Source organism: Coloeus monedula (genome assembly GCF_965178545.1).
Source record: "Coloeus monedula genome assembly, chromosome: 1".
Lineage (NCBI taxonomy): Eukaryota > Metazoa > Chordata > Aves > Passeriformes > Corvidae > Coloeus > Coloeus monedula.
Genome location: NC_138781.1, coordinates 150855910 through 150878839, shown reverse-complemented (window position 1 = coordinate 150878839; position 22930 = coordinate 150855910). Strand labels below are relative to the sequence as shown.

Below are 22930 nucleotides of genomic sequence, written 5' to 3'. Positions count from 1 at the left end.
GATGACAGAGAAGTCTAAACAAAAAGGTGGAATTCAGTTCAAAACCAAGGCACTTGCCTGTTGCAGCTACCCCATTGTTATTGTTACTTCTATGCTGAGATACCCCAGCACACCCCAGCACACCCCAGCTGGTCCTCACCACTGACCAGTGGCATGTAGTGCCCCTGTGTCTTTTGCCACATCTCCTGGCTCCTGACTATTGTCCAGTTCCCTAAGGCATCTCAGCTGACCACAGCTACATATGTACATGCCACTGGTCAGTGGTGAGGACCAACTGAAAGCATCTGGAGTGTGTATTGGAAGAAACAGAAGTTTAGACACCGGGCATGTAGACACCAAACATGTAGACACCCTCATTTAGGTGTCTTCCTCTTGAACTGAATCCCACCTGCAGTTTTTCCTTCCAAAACCTGGTCCTTGCAGTATGAAAAAAAAATAATTTGAAACCTTCCTAGGGTTTTCTAAATGGCACTGATTAAAAATTTCCTTTCTTTTTGACAGCAGGATGCTTGGACTTGTTGCAGGAAAGAAGTAAAATCTAATCTAAGCTACCTTTTAAAGTTTCTATAAAATGTGTCTAAAGCTTGAGTTTTATTATTTGTTTGTTTTAATTCATCTTCTTTCAGTTTCAGATGCAAGTTTGGCTAGGCTTTTTTTTTAATAGAACCTTATGTTTGTTCCTATATGATGAATGGTTATTGTCAGCATCAGAAAGCTTCAAAAGCTCACTGTAGAATTCACAGCTGTGACTTCCACAGAGCTGCTCACAAAACTGTAGGAGAGATAATAGAAAGAATCAATATTTTTTTGTGTTTGCATAAAGAAGTCTTAAAAGATGCGGAGCAAAGAGGGGGATAAGAGACAAGATGTGCTTAGAACATATTCTTGAGGGAATAATTTTCACATTTTTTCATTGTTGTTATTTGTAAATACAGGGAAGCAGTTTTCTAAAGTATGTATATGTATGTGAGGGAGAGAAAACTCTATGAAACACGAATGTGAATTTCCTTGTTATATAGATGCAAATTCAGAGTCTATTCCTGCACCAATACTACAGGCACCATGGCCAGAGTGGTGCTATTACGTCATGTTCATCTACCATGAGTTGTAATACACTTCATACACTCAGCAAGAAGACAAGCTTTCATACCAATTGCAGCTTAAAATAGAATTTTAACCAAAATATAGTATCTTGGTAGGATCAATTTAGATTATTTTTCTCATATAAATAAAACAAAATGCCCATGAAAAACATTAGGGAATTTCTCCACCCTCATTTCCAGTGGAGAAGTAGAAATACAAGGTAATTCTGAGGAATCAATTTACACACCACCATCTGATGTGTTGTCATCCTTTAACAGGGACTTCAGACACACTTGTGCCCTTTCAGCCACCAAAAATTGATAAAAGCTTTTCTTCCTAGCTCAGTTTAAAAGAGGTAGTAGTACTTAAACTAAAGTAGCATCACAGCATGTAGTAATATAGCATTTATCCACTTACCTTGATTGTTTTCTCCAAGGCCAAGATATGAATTCAGTCATATCTGGAACTTTAGTGTGAGAAAAGTTTATTTGATAGTGTTTTTTCTACTTATGTTGATGATACTAATTTGCTAGACAGAAGAAGGGAGGAATTGAGTAGAGTATCTTCCCAAACTTTCTCTACTGAAGTCCTTTTTCTACTAAACAAACAGGAAAACTTCTTTTCATTTAAACAGAGAGAAGACTTCAATCCTGATAGACTGTATTTTTGGATCTTAAATTACCAGAAATAAGATGGAATATGAAATACTATCTGTGACTTCACAGTCCGTGGACTTGATTTTAGGATTGTAAGGAAAATTGTCAGTTGAGCTTTGGCAGTGGGTACCTGAGATCCTTCCCATGTTTTAATGTGCTGTCCAAGATTTATTAGAATATGTTTGTTGATTATAGTTTGAATCTGAACAAGGGAAACCTCCCTATAGCATTTGCCCTATGTAATCCCATGATACAAAAGGCTTTCTGGTGTATCTGGTGACAGTACATCCTAAACTCCTGTTTCAACAATGCTATAGGAGATGCAGCTGAAGATCTTTTCAGTAAGGACCTATGGAATAACTTTTCTCAGGCAGAATTTTATTTCCCATCCATGATAATGCTGAAATGTCTTGTGCTATGATGTATGAAGTTTTACATCCTTTCCATTCATCAACATTTCTTAACCCTTGGGAATATTACAGTAGTAGATTTTATTTTCCCATTCAAGTGGGAAAGAGCTGCTTCACTGTGGTTTGTGTCATGAAATGACACCATGAAATGGGAATGAGTTATTCTCTTTATGAAAGCAAACTCTTAACTCTTTGCTGAAGATGAAACACCCTTCATACTATCTCTGCTAGAATTCCTTGGTGAAGCAAAAGTATTTTCATTTTTTTTCTTTGATTAGTTATTGAAATACCAAAGGAATAATGCATTTGAGACAATATTTTAAATAATAATATGAATTACAGTTAAATTAAATCATATAGCCTAACTGTAATCTAGATTGGCTGAAATATACCAGTAGTGAAGAAGAATATATTATCTGAAAACCCATGCTGAAGTAATCAGAAATGTCACCTTCTTCACTCCTGACTAACTGATCTGTTCCTTATCTACACACATCCAGTAACTTTAAGATCAGAAAAACTTCATTACTCCTGTTTTGTGGCATTTGTTTTATATGGCTTCCATTCTTATTTATTAAAACACACCATTGAGTCAGATATCGTGCTGTGATTTTGGTGTGTGTACTCCCCTTATGCATGCTTTAATAATTAAATATCACGTTTGAAAAGGGGAATATAGTCCTAATTCTCAGTGCAGCAACAAACTTCCTAGTCTATAAAAAAGAAGGCATTAAAGTGCTCCCCTAAATGTACTGTATGTGTTTAGTGGAACAGACTTACTATTTTACACTTCTATAGATTTCATTGAATGAATTGCATGGAATGCTGTAATGGTTTGCAATGCAACATGAACTAAAACATTGCATTTTTAACCCAAGGGGACCAGCAGGTTTATTCTGTTTGCATGTGCTTTCCCCTAGACTCTGGCTGCCCTAACAAGAAATTCAATAAATCTGCTTCCAAACCATCTTGCACAAGCTTTGCATGTCCAGTCTGGGCCTGAGGAAATTAACAAGCGAATAGAGCACACCATCGACTTACGGAGTGGCGATAAATTGAGAAGAGAGCATATCAAGCCTTTTTCACTGATGTTTAAAGACTCCAGCCTGGAGCATAAGGTAGCTGGGGCTTGGTAGCTGCATTATTCACAACTCAAACTGTAATAAATGTTCACCGAAGTAGAGAAGCTGTAGGTCCTGGCTTGTGTTGGTTTTTTTTCTTGCTTTGTTTTTCTTTTTCATTTTGTTTCAGTTTTCAGAAGGCGGGGCTGAGCTAGAGTTCATAATACACAGTGGCATGATGCAGGTGTTATAATGCTGAAATGACTGCATTTCATTGTTGGAAAATACATACATTGAACAAACTCAGTTTCTGAAAACAACAGCCACTGGCCGGGTTGAACTTGGTATCAAGTACAAGCAGTTTTCTGTCAGATGACAGGTGACTTTGGCACTAACGATGATTGAGCATATTAATAAACTGACATTTTTATTCAGAAAATATATATCTATATTTATATAGATATGTTCCTTCCATTCAATCATAGAATCCCTCTGATGTCCTCTATGCAGCTGCAATGTTTATTTCAAGTCAATAGTTATTTTTCAACTCTCTGTTTTAAACATCCTTCTTAAAAAATCTGTTTCTAAGAGCTAAAGATTGTTCGTGTCTTTGCTGCTTCTCAACAGCAAAATTATCTCATTAACTTCTATTTCAGACTACATCCAGATGTAAGTTATAAGTTTTAAAAGATAAGGTAATGGGAGAACATCCCTTGAAAGCTGATGGCACAGGGTGAGGCTGCACAGATCTCAAATAATTTCATTGACTTTCATTGATAATTTCATATGCTACTACAGTGCAGCAACAGCAGGTCTGCAATACTATGTGCACTTGACTGAAAGGAAATAAAAACAGTGAGGAACTGGAAGCATGGAGGCTCACTTCTCCATCATCACTTTAACTTCCAGGGGAAAACAGACATTTTGACTTAACTTATGGGAGACTAGACCTCAGGAAGGCTCATTGGTGAGAGTTTTGTCAAGACAACTGGAAAAGAAAAATTCTGCTTGAAGTATATCTCAGCCCTTATTGCACTACTAATCTTGTAGAAGAAATAAGAAATGTTTCTTAAAACAAAAGTACAAGATTCTATTTCCCCCTGAGGATATTTACACTGAGACACAAGTTAGAACTCCCAAAACCAAATTATCCACAAATAATTATCTGCTGAAACATAAAATATTAAAATATTTCTTTCAGTGCAGTCATCATGCAAAGCTGACAGGGAACCAGAGGACGTGAAATTCAAGATCTCCAATATAATGTGAATTACTACATAAAGTCCTCAAAGTCATGAATAATTTTTAATCTCTTCAAGACACAAGAAAAAAAAATAAGGTGAAAGAGTCTGAAATTTTTTGTTCAAAGGAGGAAACAGCCTGGTCACAACTTGCTGAATGAGCAAACTTGTCAATAGTTCACCTCATCTTACGTTGTTTTTTAATCACACAAGGCCTGAGCATGGTCTGGTGTAAAGGGACACTGCGCAGAATCCGATCCCCTATACAAAATATAAAATTTCTTATTACTTTATATTCCACAATTATCTGCCACAAGAAAAACTATAAGGGAAGTGTAGAATTCAATTTAAGTACAATTTAAGGAACTAAAAAAAGAACCATGCTCTAATCCATCACGTTACATAGGTCAGATTTAAAATATTAATAAAGTTTTAATTGCATCTGGATGACGAAAAGTCTATTTAAAAGTTAACATTTTAGCAGGTTTGATACATTTTCTTCCCAGTAGGACATTTCCAATGGAGAACTGGGCTGCAGTGTTTGGAGAATGATGCTTTCATTCAATATTTCCTTTATCTTAGTCCTAACCAGTAGGCACAGGCAATAGAAACATAAAATCCTTTCAGTAAAGTTGACCGAATCTTCTTTCTGTTCCATAAATTAATCTGGTTTCTCATATTATGCAGGAGTAAAGTTTTTAAAAATATCATCACTGCTTTATTTTTTCTGGCACATCCACCTCCAACACCTGGATAGCCTCTGGTCAGCAACTTCCTTGCTTCTGTTCAGGGTGCTGGGACATCATGAGTGTGCTCAGATAGTGACGGGGAATGTACCAGGATACAAAGGAATTATTTGGATTAAGGAAAGATGAATCATAGTGTCCTCTTTGTTGTAGACAGCAGTAATTTTCTCGTGGGGCAGCATGGAAAATGTCCCTTCCCTCCTGCATGCCTGTGCAGTAATTAGAGGTTTGTCATTATAACCTTAGAGTTAAACCATAGGCTACAGGAATTCATGAAAAAAGTAATATTTTAATCATTTTCCTGAAGAAAGTAGTTATTTCTCCCATGCTATCTTATGTTACTACCGCTTTCTCTCTTCTTCCTGTCCCTTTGGGAAACAAACCAAACTCAGGTTTTAACTGGAGTATCGTAAAGTTCTTTCAGCAGCCTTTTCCCTCTGCTGCCCCCACCCCTAACCTTTCAGTCTGGAATTATGGGGTTTTTTCCTAGCCATTAACATTTTGCAACTGCTTACACAACCTTCTACACCAACACCTTAGGCTGCTCCCCTTGGTATGGCTGAGAGAATCGACAGTCAATGTCTGTGGGCCTCCCCTCTCCCACTGCTGCTCCCGTTGGCTGACACTGCCCTTCTGCCCAGCACAGTGACTGCTTCAAGCCAGAGGGAGCTCTGAAGTAACCTCCCCCATGTAAAATCCTGTGCCCTCTCATTTAGCCATCACACTTTCAGGCAGAGCTGGCATCTGCTAAATACTCATTCCTGTAATCTGTAAGTGCCTCTCACCCCAGACTTCACAGGAGGCAGAAGAAACAGCACCTGTAGCTGAGATGCTGGCCAAGAAGTGTTACCTTTACCTTGTTCAGTGTGAATTCTGTTAATGTTCTGTACCTCAAATGACAGAGAAGTGAGTAACCACATGAACAACAAACTATATTTTTTTCCTCCTGCATTAATAACAGGACTACCATGATGTGGGATCATGGGGTGACATGAATGGATTTGAAATGTCATAGTGGAGTTCTGTTTAAACACTCTCGGTTGGTTTGAATCTTTTCACTATAAAACAATTCCAGACATCAGGTTTACACTAGCAGTGAAATTTCTGTTCTTCTTCCTTTAAGATTGCAAAATATTAGAAAAAAAACCAATTCTGGAATCAACATGCACAAAACTACCATGGAGCTAGCACAGATCCTGGTTTAGGCTGGTTCAAGTAACTGCTATATCACTGCAGTTTAAGCCACTGGAACTTCTTCCCACTCCTCTCTTATCTCATTGCTCTTTGTCCATCTATGGTGATAGAATAAATGTGTGTTCCACAGCAAGCAGTAGCAGTTACATTAGAGAAGGGGTTATCTCTCTAAGGCAGTATGTGTATTTCCATATGAATTCTGCAACACTTCATTTTTCCATAGGATTTGTGCAGGATCCCCACCTGGTATATTTTATAGATTATTTACCCAAATTGACTAGTCATTACTAACATGTATTTCACTCATTAACACTCGATACATCACTTAGAGACAATTCACCCTCAATTTTGCTAGAGGTTCTTTTCACAAGTACCATGTAGGCAGATAGAGCAACTCATCACAGGAAAGTACTTCTGATGGTAGCATGAAAAGATACTAAAATTTCCAAATATATAACAGTTCACAGGAAAATCTGATACTACTTCACATTATTCCAATAATTAAAAGATATCATCATGATGATCTACCTAAATATCAGCAACTTGATAATATTCATACCATGTAATTTTATACAGCATAAAGCATAGGTACAGGGCAGGGAATTTTACATGCTGATAGGGTTTTATTAAAGAAAGTTTCCAATGTAAAGGTTTGTATAAAGATATTCAAAGTCTTCCTGTATATTTTTACTTGGAATATAAATCTGGCTGGGCTTAGAAGTGAAGCGTTTACGTATTTTCTGTGAGGTAAGTACACTGGAAATATAAAAGAGCTTTGAATTTGAAAGTACAAATTTTCTTAGTTCAAATATTAGACATAAATATCTGAGTTTCTCTGTTTCAGAATTTCTGGTGGGTAAGATAAATAGAAATTAAATGAGTAGGAAAACAATTTTGCTCTTCCTGCATGCTGTATCCCAGCAGACATAGGCGTCACCTCCTTCCTTCAACCCAGAAACTTCCAGTTGCAAGGAGGTCTGCAAGAGACGCTGGGCAAACTCCATGCCTGTTCAGTGACTTTTCTATCATTGGTCAGCCACTGGAACTCTGTCTACTCTTTGGTCTTCTCAGGAGTTAATTTCTTCTCCTCTCTTAGACTTCTTGATACACCTTCTTCTGTTCCTCTCCTTGCAAAAGCTTTTCCACAATTACTCTGAAGAAGAAAAAACCTGGTCTCCCTTTTCATCCATAAGGTCCCATCTGAGTCAAAGAGAATCAGTGAGGGTAAGACCAAAAATCTTCCTCCCCAGTGCACAAGTATTTTCTTTAGGGGAACATGTGAGGCCTGTCGTTTTCCTAGTCCTCCCCTTTCAGAGAGGCCTTGGGAAAGAGAGGTGAGGAATAAGCAGCACTACTCAACAGAAGAAACCTGGCCTTCCTTAGTTTCACCCAGCTGGCTGGGCAAGCACATGGATAAACAGTTCCCTCCCAGCAGGAAAAGGGCCCAAGCCCCATGGGAGCCTTCAGTGTGCCATGAGCAGGTCACACCAGCACAGGTGGGTCTGTGGGATGCTGCAATGAAGGTTTGCACTGCGGACAAGGTCACATCAAGATTCTTCCAACCACTCTACACAGCTCTGGTTGGCTACATGGGGAGCCATGCTTTTTCAAGGGCCTTGAGGCTTAGTCAGTCCTTCAATTACTTCTCCAAGTCATTAAGGGGTAGACTGCTACAGAACTGCTACATTTATCATTTATGTCAGTGCTGCCTAGGGATGTCAACAATTCCTCATCACAATATTGCTACTGATTAGAACACAGCATCCATCCTTTTGACATAATGCTAAACACAGCAGGCCCTTCTATGTTGGTGTTTCATTTATCTAGTTTGCCTTAATTTCCCTATGGAACAGTTGGGATTTCTTGTTATATTTTAAGGAACATACCTTTCTTTTTCCCTATTTGAAAAAAGCCCTGGTCCATTATTTATGCAGACTGATGCAGTTCTGTTTCCTTGCACATGAAATCAGGGTCAATGCCTCTGGGCTTCCAGCAGCAAAATGAAGTGGATTTGCCTGTGAGCACTATCAAAAATCATGCCAAAGTGATACTGTCAACAGCAGACACAAAGTATAATCACAGGAGAGGAGGAGCCAAAATGAGGGACACCAACAAATAAACCCTATCTCTTACTCATAACAAACAGGAGCAGGGAAGTTAGAAACCTTTTTTCCATCTGGGAGCTTGAGACTGTTTTGACCAGATGTTTATAGCTGAGATGATGTCCCAAACAAAGGTCCATGTAGGGAATATAGGCCAAGTCTAGATAGGATCTCTCTTCAAGACCAAATTAGCTATGAAATCCAGTTCATAGATGAGCTTTCTTAGTGTATGTTCTTGACATATTTCTTAATATTTTTTTTCTGTTATAGTGCTTTCTAGGCATTTATAATTGCTGTTTGCCCTATTTCCAAATTTCTGGACAGACATTCTGATATCTGATATTGCTTTGATTCTGTTATCCTTTTTTTCAGCCCCTTTAAAACTGCAAAGGTTTAAACAAAAAGAAGTTATTGTTTAGAGGAAGAAAAATGACTGGGGCAAGTCTCTGCAGGATTTCTTATAAGATAAAGAAAATTTGGTGGTATCCATATAGGATATAGAGAATTATAAAAAGTATTCCTATGGACTAATCTTCATCTACTGTAAACAGCTGCAGTTTAATTGAATTAGCAATAATAAATAGTAGCTGAGGACTTGGTTAATATTTCCACTTTAACTGATCCACCATGGTCTATTGATATATCTGTTACTCCTTTTCTTGGCAATTCCCACAAAGAGGGAACATGATAGCTTTCTCGGTGGTTTGATATGCTGGAGAAATATTTTCTCAATACATCCTTATAATAATGCACCTCAAATGGTCTTTTACATTTTGAGAATGCCCATATCACCAAGTTTCTGCACAGCCTCTGAATAAGTTAGGATACAGAGTTCCAGCATCCCAGCATCCCAAATAGTCACAGAATGTTGTATGTAATTTTTTTTAAAGAAAAATAGAAAAAATAACAGTGGCCTCAATTTAGCCATCATGGAGACACACCTGTGCCATCATGAATGCAGAGTCACAGATTACTCCAGTGCTTGTCTTCATGTGAGGAAGCTCATGGTTCCCCTGGTTATTAGGTATTTTATTAAACAATTAAGTGTTTGGTATTCTACTCAGCAGCAAGAGCTCCTGGTATCTACCTCAGGATTTTCAAAACAAATAATTTTGAACCAAGCAGAACAACTTTGTATTATCTTGGTTAAAATATTTTCTTGGTTGAATTTCTTGGTAAAAAATATTTTACCATGTTATTATTAATTTATTTGTTGTGTTTGAATTTAAAACAGAAATTCAGGTTTATTGATTTATTAATGCACTGTGCTAATTTTCTCCATGTCTCCTATGTGCGTCAGACTTAATGAAACTACTGCATGTGTTAAGAGCTAATTTACTTTTCTGTGTGTGTTTTTTTTATTCTAGTATTCTCAAATGCGGGATGAAGTATTCAAATCAAACTTGGTGTGTGCATTTATTGTTCTTGTATTTATCACCGCTATCCAAAGCTTGCTCCCTTCTTCCAGGTAAATACAGAAATATATTTCTATATATCTGAAGGCACTCTTGGGGACACAGTGGAATAACATTTCTAGGATCGATGAGCAATGAACCAATAAAATCTGCTTGTTCCCCAGAAGTGTTTGAAAATATTTGTTCACTTTTTTTTGCAATATTAACTACTTTTTTACCACGTTATCTGCAGCTACATGTTTTCAAGTGAGACAGCAGCATGTACTGATGTTATGTTGTTATGTTTTCAAGTAGAACTACCACTGAGTTAAGTGGAAATTTTGTGTTACAAAAATTTGCCACAGTGTGTCCTGGTGAAACATGATCCAGAACAATAGCTGTGCCTCTTTGACTGGTAATCACCTTGGGTATCAGTGATTCTCTCGGTTTTGTTTCATAAATGCTTTGTAAGAGAATTGTACTGTTGGCTTTGTTGCTGACAATGTGATTTGCCCAGCTGGGAAAAGCGGTCTCAGGCCATTAATAAGCACAGAGGTGATCTGGTAGATCTGTTTTCACTTCTGCTCTTCTTTGGGGCTACTCCTATAGAGGTAATTACAGTGTGACATAGACGAGACCTCGGTGTCCACATTTCACAGCCTCAAACCTCTCATTTGGCATTTTTGTGTACAATTCAATAATGAGATCACAAGAGTGTGTAAAAGGACTGAGGTCAGTTTTCTACAACAGGACTGCCACTATTACAAGCCTCTGGTCCCGTTTGGTCTTTGACAGAGCAAGTGTTAAAACAGAAGTGCCCAGAGATGAACATATTTTTCAGGCAGTTTCTAACGCTCTGATGAACCTTAACTTATGGCTGACTGTAGAGTAACTTTGAAAATACATTATTTCTACAAGAAATAAGACATTTGTTGTGTTATAGTAGTGCAGCAAGATTTCTTGGATCATCTCTGGATGATCATGGAAGACATGAGTTACCACATTGATGTCTAAGAGCACCAAACTGGTGCTAAGGTACAGGCAGGCAACTACATTCTGTCACAGTGATGTCTCATACGTTTTGTAATTCTCAGCTGAGAAATTTCCCAGAGTATTATGTGACCTTCTGTTGTTCCTTATGTGCTATATTGCCCCTAGTAAGCTTGCTTGCTTTCTAAAAGCTCTTTTCCCAATACACATTTAAAGTTCTTCACTTCTGGTAGATTTTTTTTTTTTTTTTTGCTTGTGTGTTTGTTTGTTATTTTTTTCCTCAATATGTACAAGAAGATTTATGGATCTTATTAACAGAACCTGTTTTCCAAAAAGATTTCTGCTGCTATATCAATCACTGCCATACCAGAAAAAAAATAAAGAAAAAATAAAAACAACATTTTTTTTCTATCTGCACAGATTCATCTCTGTTAACTCTTACGAGGGTGTCTAGTTCCATTGGAAAGAGGGGGAAGGAGTCACACTAATGCATTGCCTACAGCTGTCTCACCTCCTAGTTTCTCATCTTGCTGGTAGCCTTGTGTTTTTCCCTGAGGACCTTTTTGTCACTGAATGTTGAAGAGGCTGAAAATACAAATAGGAAAATGAAGATTAGATAAATTCCAACAAGAAAAGATCGACAGAGGTTTTTTTAAAAAAATATGGCCTTGGCTTCAAGAATGCCCTGAAAGGTTAATTGCTGGAACCTGGGGAGATATTTAGGGAAAGGATTTTTACCACCATCCCTTTTGTGAGAGAAGTTTTGGAGACACATGGGTGTTTATGGCAGTTCTTATGTTCTGTCAGGAGCTGAAGATCACTGTCAAGGCTTAAGGAGACAAATTTTGGTCTTGTTTTTTCAAGTTCTGATACTCTGCTTCAAAAAATGTGTTTCAGTTTTTAAAAAAGCATGCCTGTCAACAGATGAGCAACCCTAAAATAACAGGATAGGGATTTTGAGTGAGAAGGTTTCAATATGCTTAAACATATTGAATGAGAAAATAATCTGGAAGTTCAAATTTCCTAACTTCCAGTTCTGAAAGCAATTCAAGGCATGAGCAATTGAACCAACTATCACAAATTTAGATAGGATTTGGATTCAGAGAATCTTTGAGATAACTGCATATTCATTTGTTACGCCTCTGGTAAATATCAGAGAAGTAAAATACTAGGGTGGAAAACCATGGAAATAATTTCCATGAAACCACTAACAAACTATAACTCAGTCCTCATGGTAACTTACTCGTTTCCTAAAAACACATATGAGGTTTTTGGTGAATGCTTCATATTTCTATTGAACAAGGATGAAATCTTTTTTTGCTTAAGTAGATGTGTGAATATTTTTTTGAGCTGAGTCTTTTGGTGATTTCTGAAAATTTGGTGAAAATGCTATTTAAATTGTCATAGAACATATATTACTAAGGTTCTCTGGGGAGTATCCCAGAGAGCTTACCTTAGTCTGTGTGTTAAAGAAGGAAATCATATTTCAAGCCTAATGTGTATGGAAGTTTCAAAATTTTATCTCGGTTTATATCTATCTCTCTAAGGATAAATATTTGATCCATTCATATTTTTTTTTCCTGACAGGGCAGATGCACCTCTGACTTTAAAAACCTTTGCAATAATTTTCATTCTTTGAAATATGGAGTAGGGGAAATTACTCTAAGTGACATAAATTAATGCCATATTTTTACCATAATTATCCTCTATGAATCCATTGTATTACATTGCCACCCTTGCAGTGATTCATCGTCTCCATCTGAGAGACCTGGGAGTTTCATTAATTTCCTGCAATGAACTTTATATATGCTCACATGAATAGTAGGTCATACTAGAGTAGACTGCTGAACTATTCTTATTTCTGCCCATTTTTCACTGGGTTGTTCTTGTGAGGGAGAAAAGCAGATTTCAAATTGTTGTTAATTTAAACACCTGCATCTTCTGTTTTACATAAGTTTTCCTTTTGGCTCAAGTCAGTTGATTTGGGACTGTACATGAGGAAGAGGGAAGGTAAAAGCTCTTTTTAAACTTCATGCAATCTTGGCAGTAAGGGAACCCCTAAAAAGAAAATAAATTGGTCTTGAATCTCTTCTTGAATGAAGGAATGATCCCAGCCAGGTGTCCTAGTTCTGAGAGGAGTTCATGGAGAGAAAATTATTATAGTTTTTTGTTGTTATCCCTCTAACCTTGTCTATGTATTTTACTGTACTTGATCCTATCAGCATACTCTCATCAAAATCTTAGCACAGATATTGGATTGTTCATCTGAGAGGTCATACTGTGCCAGCTTCAGTTTTGTTATGATCAAGCAGGCTTAGGCAAGAGACAAGAACATCAATCTTCAATTGAACAGCTACACTGGAAGAGTTTTTGTTTCCTATAAATTTATTGTGAACAAATACAAGGTCTCAGTTTCTCAGGCACCTAAGCAGGTTATGCTGCAATTTTGGATTTATATCCCAGACTTAGGTCTGTAGATGCTCCTTTATAGTACCTTAATAGCATGGGTCTTACATGTAAAGTTTGGCAGTCCAAAATAAGAACTGTTTAGTGTCCTCAGGCATGACCTCTTGAGGCTTGATCGTAATCTTTCTGAAGGCTTTAATCTGGTTTTTTCAGAGCTGGGTCAGGCTAGGTCAGCAGAACTGGTAGGCTACATCTGCATATATAGACGATCTATATATATCTGGGATATAGTTAGAAACTATCAGTTCCAAGTCGGATCACAGCCACTTGGCTTTGCAATGCAAGAAGGCTGTTGCAGAATACTGCTGTACTGTGGGAAATGGAAGGAATTAATCTTACATGACTCTCTGTCAGTGTCCAGAACCCAGGATCAAAGTACAGCCACTGGAGAACGGGTCAATCTGAATCTCAAGGTGCCTTCTACCTGCATAAATCTAAGAGACTGCTATGCAGTGAGATGAATTGTATCCAAAACTACACAGGTGATGAGCCCTCCTCACTCCCTTGAGTTGTTCTCCATGGACACGTTGTGCAGCTTATTGACTGTCCTTCCCCCATTTTTCAGAGGGCTCCAGCACCTCTCCTATGAAGACAGGCTGAGAGATTTGGGGTTCTACAGCCCAGAGTAGACTTCTGAGAGACCTTATAGGACCTTCCAGCACCTACAAGAAAAGTGGAGAGGGGCTTTTTACAACAGCATGTAGTGATAGGACAAGGCAGAAGGTGTTCAAACTGAAAAAGAGTAGGTTGAGATTAGATATTCGGAAGAAATTCTTTACTGTGATAGTGGCGAGGAACTGAAACAAGTTTCCTAGAAAGGTTGTGGATGCCTTGTCCCTGGAAATGTTCAAGGCCAGGTTTAATGGGGCTTTGAGCAATCTGGTCTAGTAGAAAATGTCTTTGCCCATGCCAGGGGTGTTGGAACCTGATGATCTTGAAGGTTTCTTTCAACTCAAACCATTCTGTGATTCCTTTGTATTTTCATAGTCAGAAGCAACTCTCAATACATCATTGGATTGTGTCTCTTCTCAGCATTGGGACTTCCAGCAAGTCCAGAGACTCTTCCCACAAAACTTTGACTCACACAGGATGAAATCTATTTCTCCTGCTCCAAATTTTGTTTCTTTATTATTCACTCTTCCCTTCATAATACAGTTTGTTTTTACTGGCTATGTTGTTCCTTCTTTCAAAAGCAAGCTTTACCTTCTGGGTAAGCTGCTGGAGAGCATGGGACTTTTTGGGGGAAGATCCAGTGTCTTCAACTCAGATACTAAACTCTGACAAACCTTGTTGGAGTGAAATGCTGACCCAAGTGAAGATAACTTTTCATACCAATAACTTTTCTGTATATCATCAGAACAGTGTCAAAGCTATTGCTACACAGAAGCTCTCAATGAAAGTTAACATGTAATTCTTCTTGTTTCAATTAACTTGGGAACAGAACCTCCATTTTCATATTTTTCACATTTCATTCTAATATGTTTTAAAATGTAGTTTAGTACTATGAAAAAAAATCTTTTTATGTATATATATATATATATCTTACTTATAGCAGGTCAACATGTTCCAAAAGTAAAACTCTCTATTAGTGATAAAATGGTTTCCCGTTTGCTATCTTTTTAACCCAACTTCTTTTCTGGACTCCTACATTGCAAATCTCATTTATTTTGAGTTTCTGAGAGTAACAGCTGCATTACTGTAAATTATTCGGAGGTTGAAATTTTGTCTTAAAAATCTTATACCTTAATCATTCTTCTCTGTTAGCTTGATTAATTTTAGTAGGTGATAGAGAAGAAAGTTTGAAGCAAATTGCATGTTATTCTGTCCTGTTACATTAAAGGAGTCATTGTGTGTTTGGATGTTCAAAAATGAATATTTTTCAAGCAAATACTGTCTTTAAAACACCGCCAGATTTAATGTACATGAATCTCAATAGTAAACAGCTGAATTAGGTCATAAAAAATCCAAACATTCTGGTGGAGACAATGTTCAAAATTAAGCAGACTAAAGCATACAGGAGTACAGTTCTGCACCTAAATCTCTTTCATCTTGATACATGTGCCTCCCATGTTTTTATGTCTTTTCCCCCAAAATGACCAACATTTCCCCACATATACTCTGTCTTAAGACTACTTAAAAAACCCCTAACTCTTCCTTTTGAATATAAGCAGTTTGGTTTATCCCATTTTCTCAAGGCAATTTCTACTATCATCAGTACTGTAAGATATACTCAAGTTTTCACATAAAATACCCAGTGCATCTTTGGTGTCTCCTTAATGCAAATACTTTGGACTCTATCCATTAGCTGTAAACATGGTCAGAGCTGAGAAATGACAGCTCCAACACAGACTTATTCTCAAGCTTGTCCTGCTATGTCCATGTATCCTCTTCTGCCATTGTATCAGTGTGGTTTCCTTTTCTCCTTGTCTGCATACCTATTACACTATGGTGAGACTTTATAGAGCTGAGTTACTAGAAATTTTAATTACCTAATTCAAATCTTCAAGTTTAGTTATTCTCCTTATAGTAAAAAGGCAAGGGAAAATGGAGTGAGGAGGGGAGAGGTTACAGAAGCAGTGGAGTTACTTTTATTTTGCATGGGTACGATCTTTGGGAAAAGAGACAAAGAAAGGCAATGACTGGCACAAATGGGGACCCAAAAAACTTGACTTGTGAAGTAAAGTAGTATTTCACTCCTCAGTGAAATAAACCAATTTGCTGCATTTTCCAACCATGTAGGTTACTTGATTGACTTCAGGTCCCATGTTTAAGCAAGAAAAAGGAATAAATTTAAACAATATAATATTAAAATTAGGCTAAAAGAAATTATGGGTTTTAATGGTATGGTCAAAGAAATTGAACTATACTTATTCTGTGTATGCACTTATCAATATTTGACTAAAGATCACATTTGCAAGAACAAAGTTTATGGGGTACACCAGACAAATTTTCAGTTAAACATTTAGATTATGGAACACTTTTTCATATGTTTTATTTTAAAAGACTTCCATGAAAACAGTAGGTCAGTTCTTTTGCTTTTTTAGAAACCGATTATTAGCTGCAGTTGTCCCACTAATAACTAAAATGAGGGGTATCTTGCATTTCTGTAGTTATTTTATCCTGACTTACTCCAGGAAACAGGCTGCATTATTGTACTCACTTTAGTCTATAAGCCTCAGTATGAGTTTGACACCTGTGAGATGATGCATACCAAACAATACTCTACTAAACACCTCCAAACCAGTCTGAGTGGGAACCAATTCATATACACACGGCATCAGGATCCTACAGGTTCAACAGAATTGCTCTAAAAACACCTTAAGGGATGACTGAGTCACAAAAGAAGAGACACTCCTGCCATTTGGACTCTACATAGACAAATAGAGGCACTGGAAATTATTTATTTCCCTGGCTTTTTTCAGTTTCCCAGCAAGGAACCATGGGAAGCAACGACAGACCTATGGGACAGGGGCAAAACTTTGCTCTCTCTGGGCTTTTATCTAAGACTAACTGTCTCAGATTTATGACAACCGAATTTCCTAGCCTTACCTGTTTACACATTTATTTTTGTTAGCTGTGGCATTGTACTGAGATTTAATGCTGGATTCTCTCTTTTTTTTCCCCAGAGTGATACCAATGGTCATTCAGTTTTCTATCCTGATTATGCTGCACTCCGCTCTTGTGCTGATCACTACGGCAGAGGATTACAAATGTTTACCCTTAATGCTCCGGAAAACTTGCTGCTGGATTAATGAGACCTACCTGGCAAGGAATGTCATTATATTTGCATCCATTCTCATTAATTTTCTTGGAGCCATCATCAATATTGTAAGCTTATAGGGAACCAAGGAACATTACACAGGAAAAGATGATTTATGAGTTATTAAGCTTGCTACAGGGTTTGCTAACTGTGTCTATAAGCCAGCTGTGATTTAGATAACATAAAAAAGGCAAAGCATCACAGCTTCAGGAAATTCAATCCACTGCTTAATCTATGTATTTCTAAAATATCTAATTATTTCTCCCTTATGAGTATAATCTATTTTTAAGACCTTTTTTTTACTTTCTGCTCGACATATCCACCCTTTGAGGACCATTTGTAATTTTATGACTTGCTGAAATACTTTCTTAAAGACTGTCAATCCTAAAAATGCTTATGGATATTAAATTCTTCCTCTCAAATTCTCAGATCATCTTACAGTTATACTATTATTTAGATTATGAAGAAAAATAAAAAAAATACTAAAATAATAATTTTTAAAACTCCAGGAGAACCCTGATTATCCTGATGTATTCAGCAACATGAGAGAGCTTTGCATAATTTAGGCAGATTATAATGTCAGACAACCTGACAGGTGCTGATGCCTGAGCCAAGAATGTGGTAAATGTCTCACTGATAGATCAAAAGTATCAGTGATAGGAGAGTAAGTCAGAGAAAGAAAAATGCAGCCACTCATTTCTGTCATTACAGAAAAATATCCAGTAAATGTCTGGAGTTCCATTGGGCTGCAAACTTCCTGAAGAAAAGGACAGTGGTGCATTACAATATAAAACACTAAGCAGTGTTTTAGAATTTAGAGATTTTAAAATCATGTCTAACAAATACCTTTCAGGAAAGATTTTGGTAGAATTAGTCTTGATCTTGAAACAAGCTATCCATGCCCAATTTGTTATCTCCTCTGATGACTTCTGCATTGTTTTGTTAAGATTGTGTCTTCTGCAATCTTCTGGGTTGGCTAATCCAAAAACAATCAAAAAAAAAATTATTACTTTTTACTGTCACACCAGTGGTTTTCAATAAAGCAGTAAACCGTTATATGTATTGTCATATATTTAGATGGACAATGACTTGAGTCACTGAGCCCTGGCCTCTATAGGAAATCACAACATTCATATAATCTCGTTATTTTGTATGTCAAAGTTCTCCCATAAAAATAGTTTGTTCCGGAGGGACCTGCATGCATTTAAGAACAGCTAATGTATCTCAGCCTTGCAGCTTTATGTGTCCACTGAGTTCAAATGCAGCCAGTTTGAGGGGTCTAAGACTCAGATGCTTTCTAAGAAAAGCCATAAAGCTTTGGTTTCACCAGCAGGACAAGTGAGTCTTATGAGTCTTAAGTGCATTCTTATTTTTATAAATTTAAGTTTCTGATCCTGAAAGTCTTTTAAAAAAACACTGTACTTTTTCTTGTGAGATTCTGCCCTGCAGAGAGGTGCTGTACACCTCATAAACTTTCAGAAGGTACCATTAATTGTCTGGTGTCACAGAAGATTGCACAGCCAGCCAGGTAATACAACTGCACTGCAGAGATGGCTGAATTGCTGAAAGAACAAGCAAAAGAGTCCCAAGTTCAAAATTAATTAGAATTTAATGATAATAAATTGGGCCTCATTAAACAAATTCTCTAACTCTGTTGGAAAAAAAGACCTGTAACTAGCTTGTACACATCAGGTTGATGAAATGACCTATTATAAAAAATCAGAGTAAATTAATATATATAACAGGAGACTCAATCTACTTGAAGTGTCAAAATATGAAACAATTAATGATTCTTTTCCTGCATTCTAAGACCATAATATATTGCAACTCGACACTGCTTTTTTCTTTATATCTAATACTCTTGGATGGAAATACCATTAAAATTAATGCAGGTCATAACAGCAAAAGGCAATATTACATTATCAGAACTACTGTTTCACGAATGAATTTTCATTCCCTTCCATTCTAAGCACCACAGTTGCTGTTCTGGGACCACATTATGTTTTGGTACAACCAGTTCTGTGTGATGTCATGGAAATTAAGGATAGATGTCCCATACCCAGAAGGATAACACTATCCATAGCAGATGAAAACAGCTTGAAGAAAGGGCACATATGCAATCTGATTTTATGCTCCCAATTAAATAATTTTCTCTATATTTTTTAGCAAAATCTAAGCATTTCGAGAGGTAATTCTTAAGAGTCCAACATCAGTCCTCTGGAAATCCTGGAGGAGCTCATCTTTCCTCTCTGACAAGAGAGCATAGGGAGGCTGTTAAGATGCTGAATGTCTGCAGCACAAATAGCTCCCCTTTTTTGATTCAATCTCCACAGTGTGTCTTCTTACTGTCCATTTATTCAGTCCTTGGTGCCAGCTGGGGAGCTGGCAAGGAGAGCAGCAGGTCAGCCAGTCCCACCCCTGAACCCAGCCAAGCAGACAAGCAATTAGTCACCAGTGCACAATATAGCCCTGATTTTCTTTTATTTCTTCACAGCTATGGTGTGATTTTGACAAACCAATAGCCCTGAAGAACCAGACCTTCAATTCCTCTGCTTCTTTTACGGACATCTGTTCCTGTCCTGAGGTATTTCTGAGGGTACTTTTGAATCTGAAGTGTGGATCCACAAAGGTTATATGGAAACCACTACCGTGGAGTCAGAGGCTCAACACTGTGAAGAAGGGAACATTTCCATCTAACCACAGGCTGATAGAAAAAGCAGAGGCTGGTTACAGAAGGAATTAACCTTACGATCTAATGGGGCATTGCAATCTAGATTGAACTTTTGAACTTTGTATAGAGCCTTTATGCTGAAAACACATCCAGCAATGATTCAATGAACCTAGTGCAATAAAACATATTACCTAATTTGTTTGAATCTAATGGAGAGCAAAATTTCTCACATGGCAAAACCAGCAGTTAGATTGCTGTGGTTATTTTACGTTTGCTTTTGGAGAAAAAAAAAGATAGAAATCCTCTCTAAGATGAGCAAGCAGGCAACAAAATCAGTGTGTTGGTCATGTGTAGATAAGAGAAGTATGTTGCTTAGAAAGTCATATGGCAGTGTCATGATACTGCCAGCAGTATGCTCTAAACAGCAGGGATGCAGACTTTCCTACAGAGAAGCTATACTAAAGAAAAACTGTACTCAGAAAAATGAATACGATCACTCCTAAAGCTGTGTGATCAGAGTTAATTTAAACTACGTTTGGACTGTGGGTGTTGATGTTGCTATTTTAAATCTGAAGAGCTCATGACCGTGATTGTCTCTCTCTATCCAGTATCAGCTGCATGGATTGCATTTGGCAGATGACTAATCATTGAGAAAAATGAGACAATGAAGAGATTAGAAAATGAGATACGAATAAAACTTCCAGGCATCACATTTAAAGAGAGTAATGTAACCAAGCTAGACCAGCAATATTAAAAATTTAAAAAAAAAAAAAAAAAAGAAAAAAATGCCCAAACCTGTGGCTTTATCCTCTCTTCAATAGCATGGGAAAAATTAAAGCAGAAAAATTATTCTTCCATCCTGATTAATGTGAGTCTTGTGGAAATTCAGAATCCAAAGGAATATAAATTGTTTTCTCCCAGTTAACTTTTTATTAGCAAACTATGGCATGCAGCATCTCTTCCTTTCCTCTTTTAATTACAGAGGATGCCATTTCCCTCATAATGCAAGGAAAATGCCATAAAGACACAGAAGAGGATTTCTGTTGATGTGGAGGTGCCATGAAAAATAGAGAATTTGTAATTTCACATTCTATTTTAGCAAAATGCTTATTTTCAAAGTGCCCTGGACCCTAAGAGGACTTAGCTGAGCACTGAAATCCAAAGCAATCTTTCTATACTTCTGGTCACTTGATTATTTACATAGATGCTTATCTCTGATCCCCAAAATTAACCAGTGCTGTTTTCTGTTCAGTATTTTGTCTTCACTGGTGTGCTGGCAATGGTGACTTGTGCAGTTTTTCTTCGTCTCAACTCTGTCCTGAAGCTGGCAGTACTTCTCATCATGATTGCAATCTACTCTCTGCTGACTGAGACCATTTACGCTTCCCTTTTTCTGCAATATGACAACTTTAACCACAATGGAGAGTAAGTGTTCACAGCCCCCTTCAGAAACTGCTTTTTCTTAAGGTGATGGTTCAAGTCTTGCCAGAAGATAAGTGTATTGGATAGCACCACAGTTAAATATGGAGTGATATTTGCTACAGGCAATGACTAATTAAAAGTTATTTATAATGTGTTTCTTTCTCAAGCCTTTTTATTAAAGTGTTCATTTTGTGAGGACGTTTAAATATTGGGCAGGGTTTGTTTTTTATGTGTCCTATAGTCTATCAATGTTGACTAAAAATATGCATTGCAATGCACATACCTTGAATGTTTCTATTCCTGAAAGCTCCAGAGATATCCATCGAAAAATTCCCCCCAATTTAAGAAAACAGGAGTAAACAATTGATTTTTTAGAATAAAATCCAAATAAATAATGTGAAGTTGTGAAATATATAAGAAACACGGGAGTGATCCTGTTTTTTAGGAGAGTGTTTGAAGGACACACTCCTCCTCCTGCATCTCCCAGGCTTCCTTCCCAGCAAGAGGAACTGAAGAGAAGGACAGAAGAGCCACACTAATTTGCAGAGTCAGAGATGCTATGAGTGTTGCAAAAACTGAATCTAGAGGAGCAGTAAATTAGCTCATTCAGGAAAACAGTCTTTAAATCTTGACCAATGTGGCATTGCAGTTGCTTGTGCTTGTAAGTGCATGCAGATGAAGATGTTCAGAGTCAGAGAAAAGCATGGATTTGAAGTACAATTAATTCTCACAACAGCCACTCCTTACACATAGTGAGGCTCTGCATGCATATCTTTCCTTACTCGCTCCCTACAGTAGCAAGGTACCAGAGATTTGGGGTGTAATTCCTTTTTCTAATACTAGTTACCATCCTACAGACATATCATATATTCAGAGCAGACCCCAGGAAATCTGACAAATGGCAGTAAGCAATACTTTGGCTAAGTAACTAGAAGTAGAAATCCTGATAATTGTCACTAACCAGGCACGGCAAAGATTCTCTTTTGTGTGACAATTTTGAAGAATCCAGAGTAGCCTCTATTCCCCACGTCAGTGAAACTCTTTTGTGACTGTTATCACAGAAAAGCGAGAAAGAGACAGGAATAATCTCTGGAGTAGCCAATAGCCCAGGACATAGGGAAATCATCTGAGATGCTCCTCTCTCACGACAAGGGTATGAACTTGAGCTCTGATATTAAGGAGAATAAAGTTCAAGACTGTGTACCCTGAATTTTTTTTTTGGTTTCTCGCTATATAAACCAGCTGAATAAAAGGGTTTGCAACTCCCTACAAAACTCATCCAGCTATGGTGGCTATACCTACAACACCACAATATGCAATAACAGATGAGTTCATAACTAAGACCTTTAAGGTTTTACACTTTAGCCAGTGTACAAGGGGTCCTTTTGGAATGCACTCTTTTGAAGGTTGTATTTCAGGCAACTTCAAAATAGGAAACATTTTAATTCCAGCATATTTGCAGATGACAAGGATGCTTCCTGCTTGCTCTTGCTCTGTATTGATGACTCAGCCCATAGCAGCATATTTCCAGCACAGTAAATTCATCAGGACCACAAAGTCAGTTCAGTTATCTCTCTCACAAGAAAGTTTCCTTTTGGTTTAGTCTCCAGCAAGTTCTGCTCTTTCTCTCTCCAATTTCTCTGTCATGGGAGTCCTTCTCTGACAAATATCATCCAATACTTCTTTAAAAATTACTACAGAAAACAGATCGAGTGTTTGGACTTTGCTTTGTTC

At 37.4% G+C, this 22930-nt stretch overlaps 1 protein-coding gene across 1 annotated transcript in view; it reads left to right on the top strand.

Moving 5' to 3' along the window:
- Positions 1 to 22930, top strand: part of ADCY8 (adenylate cyclase 8) — a gene marked incomplete at its 3' end in the record, with an annotated part of 121071 nt that overhangs the window by 79746 nt on the left and 18395 nt on the right. The window contains exons 8-12 of the mRNA XM_082277133.1: positions 3070 to 3267; positions 9861 to 9961; positions 16970 to 17171; positions 19598 to 19687; positions 21027 to 21199. Coding sequence (XP_082133259.1) covers positions 3070 to 3267; positions 9861 to 9961; positions 16970 to 17171; positions 19598 to 19687; positions 21027 to 21199 — 764 coding nt within the window. The remainder of the gene's footprint in view (positions 1 to 3069; positions 3268 to 9860; positions 9962 to 16969; positions 17172 to 19597; positions 19688 to 21026; positions 21200 to 22930) is intronic.